Source organism: Silurus aristotelis, assembly GCF_946808225.1.
Source record: "Silurus aristotelis genome assembly, chromosome: 17".
NCBI classification, from domain to species: Eukaryota; Metazoa; Chordata; class Actinopteri; order Siluriformes; family Siluridae; genus Silurus; species Silurus aristotelis.
The window spans coordinates 8,836,319-8,857,837 of record NC_139590.1 but is presented as its reverse complement, the minus strand read 5'-3'; the positions used below and the strand labels follow the sequence as shown (position 1 = coordinate 8,857,837).

General features: G+C 41.7%; 1 protein-coding gene across 4 annotated transcripts in view; it reads left to right on the top strand.

Moving 5' to 3' along the window:
* Positions 1 to 21,519, top strand: part of spop (speckle type BTB/POZ protein) — a 105,131-nt gene that overhangs the window by 61,288 nt on the left and 22,324 nt on the right. For all 4 annotated transcript variants that reach the window (XM_083567406.1, XM_083567404.1, XM_083567405.1 and 1 more), the window contains one exon: positions 4,024 to 4,151. In XM_083567406.1, coding sequence (XP_083423532.1) covers positions 4,024 to 4,151 — 128 coding nt within the window. The remainder of the gene's footprint in view (positions 1 to 4,023; positions 4,152 to 21,519) is intronic.

Here is a 21,519-nt window from a genome sequence, read left to right as displayed (position 1 = left end):
CCCTGCGACTGCTAATACAGCAACCAGCCAGAAGTCGTTTCTAAGCTGCATTTGTTTTGGCCAAATGTATGTGGACATCTGAACAGCTCACCACATTGGCTTGGTGAACATCATTGTCTTAAACCGTGCCCATTAATATGGAGTAAAAGACCTCTCTTTTCTGTTAAAACCTCCATTCTTCTGGGAAGGTAGGATTTAGAGCACATATATGGAGATTTGTGTTCATTCAGTCACAAGATTTAACGAGGACAGTACTGATGGTGGCATGAGGATGTTGGCCTGGTCTGCGGTCAACATTTCAGTTTATTCTAAAGAAGTTTAGTGGGGTTAAGTTGAGGTCTCTGTGCAGGACACTTGAGAAGTCTTGATGAGCCATGAAGCTCACTTTGTGCGGGAACAGGTTTAGTTGTGTTGGTTTTGTGATATAGATCTTAAATTTCATTGTTATTGGTCGTAAATAGTCTTACACCTGAAACCTGCAGAAACGATCTATATATCTATATCTATATAGCAGGCAGCCACTACGTTCTCCAGACTGCATTGTTCCAGTGCTGAATTGAACAATTAGACTTGGACTACAAAATTACAGAGGTCCAGATATCACTGTCTTCTGTAGCTGGTTATGGCTGTGGCTGTTGTGAAAGTCTTTGAGGAATAATAAGTATAAGGCACACTCGGAGCTCCTGCTGATTAATGCCCCACTACACTCACATGCCGGTGCAAGTCAATCACTTTCGAGTTGTTCGTTCTGTTTAGTTCTTTGACAGCATCTGTTGCAAGAAAGTTCATCCAGCATGTCTTTCCAAAAATTATTTTTTTTTAGATGGACACGTGCTTAGATTTCTTGTTCGTGACTCATTCTTTCTCGTTACTCCAGATTGGCCATGTCACAGAGCGGCTCTCTGGTCCTGATTCTCAGTTCGTCTGCAATCTGTGATGCTTTGTCAGACAACCTTTGGGCCTGACCTTGATCGGTGACTTGTCACCTCGACTTCCCTCTGCTAGAACGTTGTTGGTCGGCTGCCGAATCGCTTGCAGCGAATTGCACAGAACCCCATATTCCAAATGCCAGTCAGCTAGTGACTGCCTGTCTGTCTCACCTTTTCACTTATCCTCCCCAGCGGAGCGGATCGGTGTCACTCAGACCGCCGGCATTTACAACACGCCGCATGTCCTCCATTATTAGGGCAAGGGAGAAGATAAACGCGAGAGAAAGCTGATAAAGGAACTAGAGCAAGGTTTTGAGGAAGATTTTCTCAATCGGTGCAACACACGTATAGGGGGATAAATAATCGCCAGTCAGCATTGTTAAAGAAAACAATTTCTTCTGTGATCTGCCAATCAAATCGGAAGTTTTTCCAGGTCTACGACACGTTGAATTAGGCGTCGTTTTCCCGCTAAGCAGCGTCAACTTTTTTTTTTTTTTTAACCCCAAGCCAACCCAGATTCTTAAATCATCTCGGTTTTTAATGAGCGTCTTTTTATGAAAGCGCACGCTCAGGCAGCCAGCTTCTGCTCTCAATTTGCACCTCGGATGCCGTTTCCTGTGCTGTCGAGGCCCAGCCTCCTGCGCACAAGCTCAGATTGATTTATCGAATTTATTTTTACGATCCACGGATTTGCGAGAGCGTACCCTGCTGACGTGTCTGGGGAGAAGCCTGCGTCCAGCGAGACCAGCCGTGTTTCCCGCTCTGGGCGTAACTGTAAATTCCCCCTGCCTTCACTTTCGGACGAGCTCGGTTTCTAGCAAACCGTCTAGCAGCCCGTCTGGAGCTCTCGCCATTTCAGCATTTCATTTCGTGCTCTCTGTCTCTTCGTCTTAGATTCTCTGTGTCTCTCATACATTCAATCCACTGCCCATAGTTCACCCCATCTGCCTACAGCAAGCTTTGCGGTGTTGCTGAAAAATTGAGGGTTGACGATTTGATTCTCTGTCCATCAAATAAATCGTGGCGTTCTTGTTACAAAAGCATGATGTCTAAATTACGGGATTGCGTAGCAACTCGAATCCAAGGACAGCCACTGCAGGGGTCTGACCCTGATTGGCTGTTTGCACGGCGCGCAGGCTTTTTGCTTTAAATCGCACGCCGTGAATGTCAATCGCGTGCGCGAGCCGAGGATTTTACAATATCTCCAGCCAGATATACATGCATGTGTGCGACATGTGAAAGGAGCAATCAGATCAAACGGCTGCTAATAATATAATTGAGAGATGAACAGTGGAGTAAAGGGCGTCAAAGTGAGAAATGATACCGAGAAATGATACGACACTCCGAGGTGCCGATATTCGCTTTATAGCTCTAGATGTATTGCGGTATTTACGGTGTACGACCCCTTGCTTTGGTGAGGTATGAACATCATAAAAAAAAAAAAAAAATCTTCTCACAGAGCAATGAACGGATGCGATATGTAAAAGATGGGTACTAGAAGCACTTCACATTGACGTATATAGTGTTTCTTCCGCTCACTGAGGCGCCTGATTGGTCGTTTTATCATGATTGACAATGGAGGCCCAATTTTTTTACTGTTCTCTTATTGGACATCTAGGGAAAAATTCACAAATTCAAAATATACATTTGTAGCAAACTTGCTGTCGGATGATCCCACTCTAAACGAATGGCCTGGTTTTTGGTATCTGAGAGACTTTATATATCAGCAGAAAATTGTTCGCTTTTTGTTGCTTCCGTTAATCCCAGTGACATGAACCAGTCAGGGGCATCTCTGAGCTCAGGTATGCAGAACAGGGCAGACAGCATTTGGTCTTAAGCCAAATGGGGGGGGAGAAACATGAAGATATTATTTGCATGAGCAGTTAATGCATATTATTGAGTAAACGTGTATACACTAGGGGTGTACGATATTAAAAAATAAAATCATATAACGATAATTATACAATATTTTGCTGTGTGTTATTGTGCTGATAGCTTAAGGACCACCGTAGACAGCACAAACTGAATATGGTTGATATTTTCCCTATTCTGTCCGGTGGTCACGTCACAGTGAATTACTCTGAGGTTACCCTTTTCCAGTAAAGTTACAATCATTTTGGTCTTTTATGGGCATTTTTTACTTATACAAAGCAATTTTTTTAGCCTTACATTTAATCACTCATCTAGAATGAGAAGACATTTTGGCTGTTTCCAAGCAATCAAGAAAATGTATCTTTGCAATGCAGAGGAAACAGAAGCTGCATCTAAAGTGGCATTTAGATGCATTTACTTACGCGGCTCAGAAAGACGTCCTGCTTTAACCTGCAGTTACAAATGCATATGTAATTTTGATATTTTAAACATAAAACGTTGAATACTGAGAATAGAGATTATAAAAAAAAAAGAGAAGATACTGTAAATTGAAATTATTACAGTGGCCAGTAAGCCACTGTTAATAAGGGAGTCATTGCGAATCATTGAACCGAATCGTTTAGATGGGCGATTCATTCAGGAACGAAACACCACGTTGCTCAGAGACACAAAACAGTGCTGTAGCTTTTTGTATAACATCAGTATCTCATTTGTAATCATGCTGATTTTTTAAGAAAAAAAACTTTTCTGCTCCCATATCTTGTGATCATTCTGAATGCATTCTAAAGGACTGAATCAAGAACGCATTGTAAATGAGTCTAACCTACTAGACTTCATCACGTAACGGGGGGTTTGCGATATACTCAATGTCAAATCGCACCTCATTAAAACCACAATTACGATATTATCGTAGACAATGTCTCTCACACACCCCTAGTATACACTTATTCTCTTGAATCAAGTTTATCTCATTTATGGCTTTACATATTTTTTTCTTATCTGTAACAAATGCGCTTTCATTTCTCTTCCTGACTTACTAAATCTTCAGGAGCTCCAGTGTGTCCATTTTGAACCTGACATCAAGGCGGAAATCTGACTTTGTTAAACGATGCTATTTTACCAAAGCGGAGCTCAGAGTTGCTCTTCGGCTTTATATATTGCTCAGTTTTTCATGCAGTTTAAAGCTTAAACGGCTGACCTTGCTAATGTGATGCGTTTGCAGAGAGTCAGCGGGCCTACAGATTCGTGCAAGGCAAAGACTGGGGCTTCAAGAAGTTTATAAGGCGGGATTTCCTGCTGGATGAGGCCAACGGGCTGCTACCTGACGACAAGCTGACACTCTTCTGTGAGGTAAAGACTGCTGTGATTGGCTGATGGACTATTATCTGCTGCTAGATTATCATGCCACGTATTCGAATGGGAGAGGATCTGCCGACTGTGGTTCGGGTTTTTTTTGTGCTGATGTATAGCAATTTCATATCTATTCTATATCTACCTTTCTATTTCTGAGAAGCTTTTTTTTTTAAATAACTAATTAAATACAAGTAAAATAATGAATGAATACAAATCTCTTTTATTGTTTTCGCTCTGTGTGCTAGAACTCATGCTAGGTATACAACAACAAGTCTTCCTAGCTGGCGAAGGGATGGGAAATTTCCAGTAAAATTTTGGAGCTTTATCTGGGGAATGTTGGAAAGATTTCAAGTTGGAAAGTTACCAGGAATTTATGGGAATTAGTTTAAAATGAGGGGAAATTTATTTAAACTGTATAAAATATAAACATAACAATACAAACATTTTGTTTGGTCATAAGATGACGCATGCAAAAAATACTTTTTGACCTCGAATTGTTAGTATAAATTTGTTGCACAATAACTTGACTTGAATAATCTGTGTTCAGGATTCAAGAAATGGTGTTTGGTAATGGAGGAATGTGCATGTAGGGCACTGGCTTTAATAGTCCTACAGTTGGTGTGCTGTGTGAAAATTTCAACAGAAATTGCAGTAAATCTGGGTATTTTAACCAACATTATCCTAAAAAATAGCGCCCCCTGCCTTGACCATGACCATTTAAATTATCAACTGTAGGGGGAGTGGTAGCTCAGTGGTTAAGGTGTTGGGTTACTGATCGGAAAAGGTCGCTTCTTCAAGCCCCGGATCTTCCAAGCTGCCACTCTTGGGCCCTTGAACTCTCTATGCTCCAAACGCTGACCCTGCGGTATTATGGCTGACCCTGCGTTTTTGACCCCAGCTCCCAGGCAAGCTGGGATATGTGGAGAAAATAATTTCACTGTTCTATATGTATGTGACATAAACGATTATTATATATATTTTTTTAAACTAAACTTGAATATACACTGTGTTTACATACTATAAATACTATAATTCTGGCAGTTTGACAAGCATTATTAATCAATCCATTTAACTTTTTTTTTTTCTTTATAGAAGGTTGCGATTGATTTGTATGGTATTGGGGGGGGGGGGGGGGGGATCAATAGGAATCTTGCCTAGGGTGCCAAAAAGGCTAGAAACGGACTTGCTTCAATTCATCCCAAATCTGTTCAGTAGGTTTGAGGTCAGATCTCCAGAGCAGGCCACTCAAGATCTTCCTCTCTAACCCATGTAAAGCAGATCTTCATGGAGCAGGTTTGGGCCTTCTAGTTCAAGTGAATGAAAAACTCCAGCACATCCAAAGGCAATTCTATACAATTGTGTGCCTCCAACTTTGTAGTAACAGTTTTGGGAGTCGGGTTCGCCAATACTTTCATCAACTCTCCGCTATTAATTTTCCTAAAACTGAGAATTTTTGCTGTCACTGAAATGCATTCTCACCGTCATTTCCCTATTTAATTGCGCATTTTCTCTATTATCTCAATGTGACCGATTTGAGACATTTCAGCCGTCCTTAAACTAACATTATCATCAACGAGAGCTTATTCTACTTAACGGCTTGTCAGATATCCTTTGAAGATTATGATGGTTATCATTTATACTTAAAACACAACCCACACACACACACACACACACACACACACACACACACACACACTGCTGTACTTTCTAGAGACGTGCTTTTGATCATGCACAGAAAGCTCTGCTGCGTTAATGCTCCTTCTTGTGCAGGAAAAGTTCAGGTTGAATTTCGAGTGTGTGCCACACTCTCCCTCTTCTTCTCCTTCCTCCAGTAGGTTACATGCCCTAATGCTATGCAGTGATTAATGTTTAACGCACGCTCCACAGAGTTGGCTGTTTCAAGCCGGCCTAATGAAGCCTGCAGGCACACACAAGAAGGCTTCCCCACATTTTTCTTTCTTTCTGGATGTGGAAGACGAGGGAAAGCTGGGGGAGGGAAGAAGGGAAGAAGAATGAGGGCTCGTTTTAAGTCTTTCCAAACCGGGTCTGTTTACGTCACAGGGAACGAAAACATGCCCTCAGCTCCCTCCTTTTTTTCTGGAGTGAGTGAGTGCGCGTTTATTTGAGCAGCGTTGGTGGTTAATGCGCCGGCTTTAGTTTCTGTGAAATAGTTCGGGAACGTTTGAGAGAAGGAATAAGAGCGAGTTCGTCTCAAATCTGACTTCTGTTTTGACACGGAAAGTCTCACTGTCCTGTCTTCGCCGCGCTCACCGGTTTTCCAGACATCGCATTTCCGAATGACGACGTTGAATAAAAATAGCCTTGTACTGCCATCTCAACACAACAGCACCGCAGCTCTTTTCACGTCATTTGACTTTGTACGTTGTAACCACCGGGAATCAGAACAAGATTCCTAATTAACCATATTTCTGAAATGCCGTGCACAACCACAGCAAGGCTTGGGGTTGATAAATGAACAAGCCACGACTGTGTGACTAAATCAGTTAATTAACTGACAAAGACAAATATTGTGCTAATAATCAACAATGACACTATGTACAGAAGTTTAAAAAGCCCTCCACGTTCCAATTCTTCCCAAAGGCCTGCTGCAGAGCTCTGAAGATCTTCTACTCCACCCCATGCATCTATCTCTTCATGGAGCTGGCTTTGGACACAGGGGCACTGTCATTTGACACTAGGGAGACCCACAACTGCCTCCAACTTTGTGGCAACAGTTTGGGGAAGAACCACAGTGTATATGGCTTTAACAGTCAGGTGTCCCAATTCTTTTGTCCATATAGTGTAACTTTGACTTTGCGTCATGTTTTTCTTTGTACACAATACAGGCAGTCGCTGAGTTACGATGACACAATTGTAAAAAAATAAATAAATAAAAAAAAAGGATAATTTTATTTATTTATTCATATTTGTTTTTAGTTATTTATTTGTTAAAATAATAATAATAATAATTATTATTATTTTGTTTTAAATGCACCCGCTTCCACATGCTAGGGGTGTAACAGTACACAAAATTCACGATTCGGTTCAATTTCGGTACGGTCAGAGGGAAGAAATGCAAAACACAAAATTGATTGTAGTTTTTTTCTTTTTTCTTTTGTCTTAATGCAGTTTATTATTATTAGCATTTGTGGACAACAGTTTACATTTTAACAATTTAACATTTAACAATTTTTAAATCAAATGCCCACTTGTTTAAAAAATATCTAAAATCATATTTTTAATTAAAAAATTTTTTTACACAAAATAACTAAGGCATTTAAAAAAAACATTATTTTGCAGAAAACACACTGATCAAAATTAGAGAACACTTTCCGATACCTCCCAGTTATTGGTGTTAATCTGGTACCTGGTGCTAATTTCCTTGATTATTTGTCAACCCCTATTTAACCGGCAGCTTAGCTTCCAGTTTCACTGACTCTGCAAGATGGTGGGCCGTTCTAAAGTGACTGAAAGCCTATGGCAGCAGGTTGTCCAGATGAAGGCCAAAGGGATGACCCTATCAGCCATAGCAAGACAAGTTGGTCGTTCCAAATCTGTGATTTCAAGAATATTGAATCTTTACAACATCACAAACTCATTCAAGTCCACCAAGAAGGCTGGTCGTCCACGGAAGACAAATACAAGAGAGGACAGGATACTGCGGAGGATCTCAATGGGCAATCGTTTCCACACTCCAGCTGGAATTGCTCACCAGTTCAGCGCTGAACAGGGTAAGGATCTGTCTCATCATACAGTGTTTCGATGTTTAAGAGCATTTGGACTGAAAGCCCACTCTGCATTTGACCAAACCTCTCATTAGCAGAAAGAATCAAAAGGCTAGACTAAGCATGTTGTGTGGACAGAGGAGAACTGGTCCAAAGTTCACTTCAGTGATGAAAGCAAGTTTAATTTATTTGGGTCCGATGGGAAACATTATGTCTGGAGACAAACTGGAGAAAGACTGAACCCAAAGTGTGTAAAGAAGTCAGTGGAAAGTGGAGGAGGAAGTGTCATGGTTTGGGGCATGTTTTCTGCAGCAGGAGTTGGGCCTCTTATACAGCTACATGGCAGAGGCAATGCAAATGTTTATCAGAACCTTCTTCAACAACATATGGTTCCTTCCCTGCGTTCATCACCCAATCAGCCCGCAGTGTTCATGCAGGACAACGCTCCATGTCACACAGCAAAACGGGTAAAGCAGTTCCTTAAAACTGAAAACATTGAAATAATCACATGGCCTGCCCAGAGTCCTGATCTCAACCCAATAGAGAACCTCTGGAAAATCCTTGGTGACAAACTTATGGCCAAGAAACCCACTACAGTCACCGATCTGTGAAGGAGACTGGAAGAAGAGTGGACCAAAATCACACCAGACACTAGTGAGAGACTAGTGCTGTCCTGTGGCCGCAGATGTGCTGAAGTCATTCAGAGCAGAGGCCTGTACACTTCCTACTAATTGCTGACTGTTGTAACCTTCAGAAAATTTTGTTGTAATCTTTTTCCATGCTACAGTCATTGTTGTTCTCCAATTTTGATCGCCAGTGTATATGTACAATAAATCTAATTATTGCAGTACACTATTATATTAATTAAATTGAGTAATTGATTAAATTGGCATATATTAAATTACTAAAATAAAATTTAAATGAATGGAAATTACGCTATTTTTCCAGTTCTGATGGGGTGATTGGAAGGCATCTCCATCATAAGTCAGGGACTCCCTGCACATTTGTTTCTATTTCAGGTTTTACATCAAACTTCACCTCCCCTCACCCTCCGCATTATAGATGTTGAAATAGGTTTTTGAGCATAACACTCAGCATGAGGAGTTGATTTCCAGCATCACACAGCAGTAACCATCATGATGTCGCTGTTGTCTAAGCAGGTGCTTATGGTAATTAATACGTCTTAAAACTTCTCTGCTGCCACATATCCATCTGGAGAAAAGATCTCTCCTCGGACAGCTTATGTAGATGACATTACTGTCACGGTAACCGGTCAGGAGCAGTCATCTTGACAGAGTCTGAGGGCTACGAGAGGGCATCCTGAGCATACGCTAATTGGGACGGGCTGGATGGTGATTGGCTGTGTTGCAGAGACACCTCAGTTTTATTAGGGTTATTAAAGGCAACAATGCGCCTGGATTATTTACGGTCGGATCAGAGACGCTTCGATCCTTCCGTTCTTATTTAGTTTTTATTGTCCGGTGCTGGAAGACAGCTTTTCAGTGGTTTAAAGAGCTGTCTAGGGTCGTGTATAGCAGCCATCGCTAGACTTCTCATTAGTACAAACGAGACAGTCCTGAAGGGTGGTGTTTTTTTTTGTTTTTGTTTTTAATAAACGAAAGGACGCACATAGGGCTGTATGTTGTGTGGATGTTACCATGTGGATATTTAGCGAAGGGAGTCTGTGAGACCTGGCATTATGGTTCTGAAGGAATGTTTTAGGAAGAGGAGGTAAATAAGTTTGGAAAGGTATTTCAGGAACTCTGTGAACTTTCAGGAATTGTAATAATTGTACTTTTTCTCTTTTTGAATTATGCTTTCTTTTAGATTTTTACATTTGATGTACATCACATTGTTTTTGAGCTTTATGGTTTTGTGCATCGGTTCTGATGATGAGCAGCAACTACTACTCTCTCTTACACTTTATAGACAAAAGTATTGGGACACCCGACTCTTCCAGTCGTATGTGTTTCTTTCCCACAAAGTTGGAGGTGCACAATTGTATAAAATGTATTTGGATGCGGTCGCATTGAATATTCCCTTCACTTGAACTAGGAGACCCAAACCTGTTCCAGCATGCCAATAATTCCATTCAGTTCAATTCATTTGGATTTGACAAAGTCAGCTCCGTGAAGATATCCAAAATCCAGTGGAACATCTTCCCAGAAGAATGGAGGTCATTATAAGAGCAAATGGGAACTAAATGAAATGGGATGTCCATAATGAGTGGTAGCTCAGTGGTTAAGGCGCTGGGTTACTGATTGGATCGCCAAGTTGCCACTCTTTAACCCTCTGTCCTCCAGGGGCGCTGTATCATCTCTGACCCTGTGCTCTGAATAAAGGCTTTTCTATTCTATAAAGTTTTAGTTTATAAAAAGTGAAGAAAAAAATTTGTATGTTTTACAGACAAGACAAATGTGGCCAGATTTTGGAAGCGTCTTCATCCTTATCATGTGTCCTGCTGATCCAAGAGGATGCCAGTAGCTTAGTGGTGGCATCATCATGTAGCTCACTGTGTGGACTGAACATCTCCACCATGGGAGTAATAAGGCGTGTGTGCACGTGTGTGAGCCAAACTGTAGGTATTTAATGAGGAGAAAGTTGCCTTTAAAGGTGCCGCGCCGTATGTCATTACACGCTGAGGGAGAAAAAGGCAGAAAAATAGACCTAAACTCTTCCTCTTTTTTTTCTTCTTCTTCATATTAGAATTGACTCTTCTTTGTCTCGTGCCTGTGTTTTATTTTTTTCTTTCTCTGCCATCGATCTCCATTTTATGGCTGCTTTTCACCTCGTTCTTTCTTTTCACCTCGACGTGTGGTTATTCTCTCTGTTTTTTTTTTGCTCTCGTTCGCTCTCTCTTTTTCCCTGACAGCACCCATCTTTCATTCAGTGTCGCCATATGCCACGCTGATAACTCGGAGATCTACTACAGCTGCAACATCTGTGCCCCGCACACACGCGGGGACACGTTCACACCCATACCGAATTGGCAGTAAGTAGTTAGGCAAAGAGGGAGAAAAGTGCAAAGCCTGCAGCATCCGCAGTACACGCTGCTAATGCAGGGAGGAAAGCTCTATGATAAAGCCTTAAAAGTAAACGACTCTGCTTTAATGATTGAGGAAGGAGCGAAGCCTTTGATGTTGCATTGAACACTTAACTGTTTAAGAGCGGAGCTCAGAAGTTAGAAGAATTTGTCAATGGATCAGTGGTCACACACACACACACACACACACACACACACACACACACACACACACACACACACACCCTCATCTCCTTGATGCTACCTAAAGGAAAGGGTGAAGCCTAACCCATGTTTCTTCAGACAGCATGAAGTGTGTCTTCTCACTGGGTAGACTAAGGCCTTGTCCACACTAATGTTTTTTTGTTCGGAAACTGACAGTGTTTTCAGTCGACGCCGTTTTGAAACGCTTTCCAAAGTGTATCAATGAGCCTCGGCCCCACAGGACCCTGTCATCGGTTCATCACTGTTCCTTCCTTGGAGCACTTTTGATCGATACTGACCACTGCAGACTGGGAACACACCACAAGAGCTGCAGTTTTGGAGATGGGCTCTGACCCAGTCATCTAGCTGTCACAATTTGGCCCTCGTCAAACTCCCTCAAATCCTTACGCTCACCCATTTTTCCCGCTTCTAACACACCAACTTTGAGGACACAATGTTCTTGCTGACTAATAAATCCCACCCACTAATAGGTGCCATGATGAGGAGATAATCAGTGTTATTTTCTTTACCGCTTATAATGTTATGCCTGATAGGTGTATAACAACCTGGCAACCTTAAAACAGGATCTTACATGATAAGCTGGGTGTTTATATTTCATTGAATGACAGTAGTTTCTACACACAATGTGGTCTACACTATAGTGCAGGTGAAGCAAGTCCTTGATCACCATTTATTACTACGGATTAGTTGGTTGGACCGTTCAAGGCCCCAAACTAGCTTTCACACTACACCAAATGTCCTTAGAAACCTAATGAACAACCCAGAGATGACACTGGGAAGGAACCTTGAAAAGAACCGAAGGCAACACTTCTCTGGGTTTCTCTCTGTTGGAGCCTCATCGGAGCAGCAGCTGATTAAAAAAACACTCCAAATGCTTCCCCAGCAGTGGGTTAGAAGAGAGATGTGCACATGTTGGAGAGAGCTGCAGGTTGGTGTTTGCGGTCAGGGCCAGACTGAGAACAGCTTGAGAGGAAATGATGCGTAGAAGGTGTGTGTGTGTGTGTGTGTGTGTGAGACTAAGATCGACTTTTCTCACACATCAGCAGTAGCTCAAATTCCAGCACTTTGCTTCCTTTCCTTTCCTTTCCTTTCCTTTCCTTTCCTTTCCTTTCCTTTCCTTTGCTTTGCTTTGCTTTGCTTTGCTTTCCTTTCCTTTCTTTCTCATAGATCCTGCAAGTCGTCAGTAGGTTACGAACACCACACACTTCACACTGCGTCCTTGTCTACGTTATAAAAAAGCGATTGATATGTCCTTTTTTTTTTTTTTTTTTTTTTTACGTGTGTTGGGCCTGTGTTACAAAAAGATGCCTTCTAAAGATGCAAAATTTTGTAAAAAGTAAAAAAAATATATATAGGTATGTATATATATAAAAAAAAAAAAAATATATATATATATATATATATATATATATATGTGTGTACACGTGTGTGTGTGTGTGTGTATACGTGCATGTTTGCGTCCCTAACATCTCATTACTTTTGATTGAAAGAGAAGCCCTGTCCTGATGAGGCTAATTTGGTTAATTTTGCAGTGTGTGCACTGTTTGCACATGCATAGATGTGTGTGTGTGTGTGTGTGTGTTACTGTTTGTTCAGCTAAATTAAACACTAAAGCAATAAATAGCCGTTCTCCATAGATTTAATGAATGTATTGCATCTGATACGTTGTTCCTCCTTTTGACACTATTTCATGCTTGGCCGCACAGCGAGCACACAAACCGAGTCCTCTGCATACATCTATTAAAAACGGACGAATAAAACGGAGGGGGTGGCACGCGGTGTTTGTCCTTCTCCACGTCTGAACACGACGCAGGGGTTTATTACGGTAGCTAGCGGGCAGAGAGGCCAGGGCCGTGCCGCGGCGTGTCGTGTCGTGTCGTGCAGAGGCTTAACGCGTTAACAGGCGAGCAGGACAGATTGGAAAGATCATCCTCTCACTCAGACCTCACTTATGCTGGATGCCCCTCAGGCCTTCGGGGTGCTTGATACCGGGGTGAAGCTTAAAATGATTCTGTTCGCAAGCAGCCTCCATAAGAGAATGGTTTATTTATTTATTTATTTATTTACTTACTTACTTACTTACTTACTTACTTACTTACTTACTCTATTCTGTTTCTATTTGGCCAAAAGTATTGGGACAGTTGACATTTCTATCCGTTTATATTGTTCCTCTCCAAACTGTTACCACCGAAGTCAGAGGCACGCAACTATATAAGATGTCTGTGGATGCAGTAGCATTACATTTTCCCTTCACTTGAACTAGGAGACCTGATCCTGTTCCAGCATCACATTGCCCCTGAGCACAAATCGAGCTCCATTAAGATATGGTTTAGAGTGGAAGATCTTGAGTGGCCTACTCTAGAGTTCTGACCTCAATCCTACTAAACACCTTTTGGGATGAAGCGGAGCATCTACGTGATTGCTCACCCTACATCAAAACAGGGTTCCTACGCTTTTTGGAAAACGAAGAAAAGCGTGGTATTCGATTTGAGTGATTTCCAGTTCAGGATTAGTGTTTTTTTTTTTTTCTTCTAAAATTAAGAATTAGTCCAAAATACTTGATATAAGAAACAACACTATATGCAAAATGCGCGCTGCCACAAGATCAGCATTCGAATGGATCCGCACAGCTGTGATTGGTTGTTACGTTGTGAGGCAGCAGTTGTTGTGGCAGTACAGCGCCCCCTGGCCCGGGCGACTAAACACACAGAAAAGATCAGAGATTCTGACATACATCAGAAATCATAATGTTAAACACGTTATAGTAGGAATTTAAAATCAATGTTTCAGTTGTGAAATCTGGTCTTAAGAATCTTTGTCTGCATAGTTGAGTCTGGAAAAGTATGGAATTTTGGAATAAAATGTGTGTAGAAACTTTCAGTATCTGACTTTACTAACATCCATGTGGCTAAATGAGCACAAATCTCTATAATCTAGTGGAACAGCTTCCCCGAATTGGGACTAAATGTGGAATGAGATGTTCAAAAAGCACATATGGGCATGTGTCCCAAACCTTTTTTTTTTTTGTATAGTCTAGTCTTTATGAAAAGCTTTACAAGTGTAACATTTTCCCCTATGGTATATCATTAGTTTTCTGTCCTACATCTTACAATTCTCCTGATGTGTGATGTGAACATTAACTGAAGCTCTTGACCTGTATCTGCACGAGTCAGCGCTTAACGCCGCTGCCTGGTTAATTGCTTGAACGAATGGGGGTCTTGCTGGAGGGGAAAAAAAAACTTTCTTGTATTAAACAATTTTTTTACTCAGCCACGGGCAACCCGAGTCCTCATATATTTGAAGGAAGTTGTCATATTAACAGCTGGTTAGATCATTTATCATGTTGATAGCAATTCATTAAAACATTTCCTACATGTTGAGTAATTGAAAGTTTAATATTAACATAATTTACAGATGCTTTAATAGTAATGTTTGTGCTGAGCAGAATACCAGCTCAGACTCGGGAAGATGTTTCACTGGGACACACATTTCACACTTGCTGCGAAAGTCCCGTTCCCAATCCTGGTGGCGTTTTGTTTTTCAAACACTTGCTGATCACCTTAATCTTTTCTGTATGTTGTATTCTTGAAGGATGCAGGAGTTTTCTGACACGATGCACCCCAGGCCGCCTCGTTCGGTTGACAATTTTGAAAAATCTTTCATTGCTTCCAGTTTCGTTTCTTTCCCAATCAGACTATTGTATGATAAATGCTAAACATGTCCTTATGTTTCCTGGAAAGGTTTCAGTTTTAGTCAGTTCAAGCTCTCCTAATGATTTCCGGCATCCTAGTTGAAAGGCACTTATGTTTGCAGTTCTTTCTGCAAACATGATGAACTTTATTATTTATTTCCATATAATTTTAACTTTTTTGCTTTCTTTGTCATTTCCTGCTCCTTTAGGGTTTAAGGGTTTAGAAACCTTAAACTTCGTGTTCCTTTTGCCAGTATTGTCCCTGCTGCTTTCCGGTTGTCCTGCAACTCTTTTCAAGCGAATTTCTGGTTTAGTCCGATAGTATTTTGTGAAATCTTGCTCAGAGGACTTTTATTGTAATTTCATCCATATACAGTTTTTTACAATACACAGTAAAATTAAACACTCAAGTCAAGTCAAGTCAAGTTTATTTGTATAGCGCTTTTCACAACAGACATTGTCTCAAAGCAGCTTTACAGAAAACAACAGTGAAGGTGAATGGTGTGCGTTTGTCCCTGATGAGCAGCCGTGGCGACAGTGGCAAGGAAAAACTCCCTTGGATGATATGAGGAAGAAACCTTGAGAGGAACCAGACTCAAAGGGGAACCCATCCTCATATGGGTGACATCAAGAGTTTGGTCATAAATCTTTCAACAATACAGAACAATTTGTGATCATCATAGATCCAGCATCAGCTTCTCCATGCCAGGGCCTTTAAACACTCGGCATCTACTTCTCCATGATCATCCATAGGTCCATAATCTTCACGAGGTGGGACGTGACTGGAGCTGGCCAAACCTCAGGATGCCTCGGGATGGGGAGAGAAAGAGAAGCAGTGGAGAGGAATTAGCGTAGCTGCTGTTCATGATATTAACAGCACAAGTTGATAATGTGCATGTAATCATATATTCTGGAGCACAAGGTTGTGATGTGATGTGTGTGATGTGTGTTATGTGTAGGCTTTGCTAAAAAGATATGTTTTTAATCTACACTTAAACTGGGAGAGTGTATCTGAACCCCGAACACTGTCAGGAAGACTATTCCAGAGTTTAGGAGCTAAATGTGAAAATGCTCTACCACCTTTAGTGGACTTTGCTATTCTAGGAACTACTAGAAGCCCAGAGTTTTGAGATCTCAGGGAGCGTGGCGGATTGTAGCGTGTTAAGAGACTGGATAGATACATTGGAGCCAAACCATTTAGTGCTTTATAAGTGAGTAGCAGTAGTTTAAAGTCTATTCGAAACTTAATAGGAAGCCAATGTAGGGACGATAAGATTGGGGTTATATGATCGTGTTTTCTTGACCTAGTAAGAACTCTTGCTGCCGCATTCTGAACTAACTGAAGCTTGTTTATTAATGATGCAGGACATCCACCTAGTAATGCATTACAGTAGTCTATTCTAGAGGTCATAAACGCATGGACGAGCTTCTCTGCATCAGATATAGATAACATATTTCTTAGCTTAGAAATATTTCTAAGGTGAAAGAAGGCTGTTTTTGTAACTTGAGTGATGTGATTTTTAAAAGATAAGTTGCTGTCTAAAATAACTCCCAGGTCTTTTACCGTTGAACTAGTAGTTACAGAACAACCGTCCAAATGCAGGCTGAGATGCTGGAGCTTCTGTGTACTATTTTTTGGGCCGATGAGCAAAATCTCCGTTTTATCAGAATTTAATAGCAGAAAGTTATGGGTCATCCAATCTCTTATTTCTTCAACACACTCAGTTATGCGAGCTAATTGAGCTGTATCGCCTGGTTTGGATGAAATATATAGCTGGGTATCATCAGCATAACAATGGAAGCTAATTCCATGCCTTCTAATAATATTTCCTAATGGAAGCATGTATATTGTGAAAAGCAGGGGTCCTAGAACTGACCCTTGTGGCACGCCATAATTTACTAGCATTATCCTGGATAGCTCTCCATTTAAATCTACGAAATGGTAACGATTGGACAGGTAGGATTTAAACCAGCTTAATGCCTGTCCCTGAATACCGATGTAATTCTGTAAGCGATCGAGGAGAAGATCATGATCTATAGTGTCGAACGCAGCACTAAGATCTAGTAAAACTAATAGGGAGATGTAGCCTTGGTCTGAAGCTAAAAACAGGTCATTAGTGATTTTAACTAGAGCAGTTTCTGTGCTATGATGGGGCCTAAAACCTGACTGAAACTCTTCAAAGATATTGTTCTCTTGCAAGTGGTTACATAACTGGGCAGCGACAATCTTTTCTAAAATCTTAGACATAAATGGGAGATTTGAAATTGGTCTGTAATTCGATAGCGTGTTTGGATCCAGATTAGGTTTTTTAATGAGGGGCTTAATAACTGCTAACTTGAGGGATTTAGGGACGTGACCTAACGATAGTGAGGAGTTAATAATATTGAGAAGAGGCTCACCAGCTGTATATAACACTTCCTTCAGTAGTTTAGTGGGAATTGGATCTAACTGACATGTTGATTTAGCTTTCATAATAGCATCATACAGCTCTTCCTGTCCTATACATGTAAAACAGTGTAGTTGTGGGGTTGTAAGTACGATTGTGTCGGGAGATGCTGTCAGAGGTTGAACTGACACAATTGTTTTTCTAATGTTATCTATTTTTTCAGTGAAGAAATTCATAAACACTGTTCCAATTGCTACCTAAAATGACTTAAATTAACACTAGATGACAACAATAACTAGTACTAGAGACTTTTGTTGATGGCACAATTGTACCAACTCTTTAAAAGGACTAGCACCTATATACATATCCATAAGGGGAGTGGTGGCTCCAGTGGTTTAGGCGCTGGATTACTGATCGGAAGGTCGGGGGTTCAAGCCCCGGTATTGCCAAGCTGCCACTCTTGGCCCTTGAGCAAGGCCCTTAACCCTCTGTGTGCTCCAGGGGCGCCGTATCATGGCCGACCCTGCACTCTGACCCCAGCTTCCAAGCAAGCTGGGATATGCGAAGAACAACATTTCACTGTGCTGTAATGTATATGTGACAAATAAAGGCTATTCTATTCTGGCTATTCTATCATCATATCATCATCATATCCAACCATCTATGCACATTACTTTGAGATCTCTGAGATGATTTTATTTAGATCCCTTCGACAGAATGGAGCCAAAAGTCTATATTAAGGAACAGTGACCAAAATTGTAGCGTGCCTTGCAGGTCAAAAAAGTTACAGTAATTATGTACAATTATAAAAGAACATTTTAGGTGAAGATAAATAAGTAAAAATACATAAAAGTAAATGAGAGGTATAGTGAATAAGAAGTCGGCGTATATAGTGGTTCACTGAGGCGCAGGCCGGGAGGTAATTGGTTTCTGTGCATGTGCAGCTCAGAGATGAATCACTTGCACACGCACCCTTGCATCTGCTCAGCTTCCGATTAGCTGCCAAATTGTGGGAGGAGCTAAGAACATAAAAAAAAAAAATGTAAATAGATTTCTTACGTTGTGAAAGGTTTCCCATTAAAGGAGAAAGTGTCCCACCGCCTCAACCTCAATCGGACTACTGTGACTGCACACTCTGTTCTCTTGAGGGAGCCATGTTTGGTTTGTGGGTGGGTCTCTCAATAGCCAGACTAGTCAACATAGTGCTACATAACCAAACACAGAGCTAAGGACTAAAGTAATTTGTCTTCGCCAAATAAAGTGCACCGTGTTGCAACCTGGTGTAGACAAAAGACGTTGCAAACAGACAACGCAAGACAAGTGCAGGACAGATACACAAAACAGTGCTGCCAGTAAACCTACTGTATAATGTCTTATACAGTACAATGTGAAAAAGAGAACTGTAAACAAGTGTGTACTTGTAAATATAATGAAAACACAATGTTGTGCAAAACAGCAACAGCAGCAATCTACTAGATGTGTGAAAGCTCAGTAGCACACAGTTAAGTGTGTGTGTGTGTGAGTGAGAGTTTTAGTTCTAGTTTTGAATGCTTCGGAACTTCTTTCCTGATGGGTTAGGGTTAGGGGATGGGTTAGGGTTAGGGTTAAGGCTGTAGTGTGTGTGTGGGGGGTGTGTGAGGTCATCCACAATTAGCTTTGCGGATGCAGCGTGTGGTGTAAATGTCCGAGATATAGGGGAGAGAGACTCCATTGATCTCGGCCGTCCTCACTATTCTCTGTAGGGTCTCACGATTGAGACGGTGCAGTTCCCAAACCAGACAGTGATGCAGTTTCCCAGGATGCTCTCGAAAGTCCCTCTGTAGAATGTGGTCATGAATGGAGATGGGCTTTCCTCAGCCTTCTCAGGAGGTAGAGGCACTGCTGGGCTTTCTTGGGGATGGAGCTGCTGTTGAGTGACCAGGTGAAGGAATTTGGTGCTCTTGACGAGCTCCACAGAGGATGCATCAAAGGTCAGGGGAGATTGGCTGCTCTGTGATCTCCTAAAGTCAACAACTATCTCTTTAGTTTTGTCAACATTCAGAGACAGGCTCCTCTCTGTATGCTGAGTCGTCGTTCTTGCTCTCACCATGGTCATGTCATCGGCGAACTTGAAGTGGTTCGAGCTGTGCATTTGCTACACAGTCGTGAGTCAGCAGAGTGAACAGCAGTGGACTCAGCACACAGCCCTGAGTGGCCCCAGTGCTCAGTGTGGTGGTGCTGGAGATGCTGTTCATGATCCGAACTGACTGAGGTCTCCCAGTCAGGAAGTCCAGGATCCAGTTGCAGAGGGAGATTTTTAGGCCCAGTGGGCTCAGCTTCTTAATCAGGTCCTGAGGGATGATCGTGCATATTGATGAACAGCATTTGTGCATATGTTTCCTAATTGTCCAGGTGGGTGAGGGCCAGATGAAGGGTCTTGGCAATGGCGTCGTCCGTGGAACAGATTTGACAATACCCAAACTACATTGGGTCCAGTGAGGGGGGTAGCAGGGTCTTGACGTGCCTCATGACGAGCCTCTTGAAGCGCTTTATTACAATGGGTGCGAGTGCGATGGGATGATAGTCATTGAAGCAGGAGTCTGTAAAAGGCACGATGGTCATAGTCTTGTGGAACGTGGGACCAACGGCACTGCTCAGGGAAGAAAAATAGCCTTTATTTGTCACATATACATTACAGCCCACTGAAATTTGTTTTTCGCATATCCTGTAGCTTTCTCAGAAGCTGGGGTCAGAGCGCTGGGTCGGCCATGATTTGGCGCCCCTGGAGCAAAGAGGGTTATGAGCATTGTGAGTTGGCAGCTTGGCGATTACATGAGGAGAGGTTGAAGATGTCAGTGAAGACATCTGCTAGCTATTCTGTACATTCCCTGAGCGCTCTGCCAGGAATGTTGTCTGGACCAGCAGACTTTTGAGAGTTAACTCTGCATATAGTTTACCTAGCTTCAGCTGTGGTGAGACAGAGCACCTGGTGGTTAGGAGGAGAGGTGCTCTTCCTTGCTGCCACGTTGTTCTGCACCTCAAACCGGGCATAGAAGTTGTTCTAGAAACATGTCCCTGTCAGTGCATTTAAAGCAGTCCTGAAGAGCAGAGATGACCCCTGCTGGCCAGGTTCTCACCTGGTTTTGAACGCCTGTTGAGTGGTCTGTTTGCTGGGTTCAGCATAACAGAGATGTGGTCTGGGATGTTTGTGTAAACAACATCCAGCATGTTTTCCCATCTGGTTGCAAAGTCCACATTCTGGTAAAATTTAGGAAACGCAGTCCTGAGATTTGCATGATTGAAATTTCCAGCAACAATAAACAGTCCGTCAGGGTGTGTTCTGCAATTCGTTAATGCTTCCGTAGAATTTACAGAGTGCCCCCTTGGCATTATCGCTAGGTGGAATATACACTCCGAATACGGGGTAAATGAAAAGATCTACATTTCACAACCATAAACTCCACCAATGGTGAGCAACAGGTGAAACGAGGGCAGAGTCCTTACACTATTCCCTGTTGATGTAAACACACAGTACGCCACCGTGAGTGTTACGAAAGAATAGCTTGTGGTCACTAATATTTTTAACAATTGAGAGGTATTCTGTTCGCTCTAATTATCTGCTTAGATACCAAGCAAGTTTACTTTTTAAATGTTGCTTATTGCCCAAATCTCCATTTTTATTCGTGTTTTTGGTTTGGGTTGGTTTATATGTTGGTGGGATTGTAAGTTTTAAAACCTGCTGACAGAAGAAACTCTGTTGAGGGCTTTGTTTTGTAGTGTATTCAGGGAGCTGAGTATAAGGTAAGTGATTTCTCTGCTTTTGAATGTATTGTTGAGGGACAATCAATTTGGGAATAAGAAATCAATTTGCCATTGCCTTGAGTAGACTCTCATAAAGGACTACATCGGATGTGCAATCAATGTTAAGGCCACAAAACAATACAAACGAACAATATAGCACAGTGACGGTGCAGCACTGACTAGTACACTGGGTCGAATATAGAATAGACTTGAAAGGTGTTGTAATTTATATTTATGGCATTTGCCAGGCATCATTATCCAGAGCGACCTAACAATTCCCTAACAAGACCCAAAATTGGAAGCTTAGTGGGGCTGGGATTTGAACTCATGACCTTCTGATCAGTGGTCCAAGGTCTTAGGGACTGTTCTACCATCGACATTGTCCACATTATCAGCGGTGGTATCAAAAAGCTTTGAGACTAGCTCTGTTTGCAAAAAAATTACTCTTTCTACGTTTACACATGATCACCTTCAAAATGATCTACTTGCACAGAAATACGGTGCTCCCAGCGTTCCAGCCACTTCTGGAATGTGT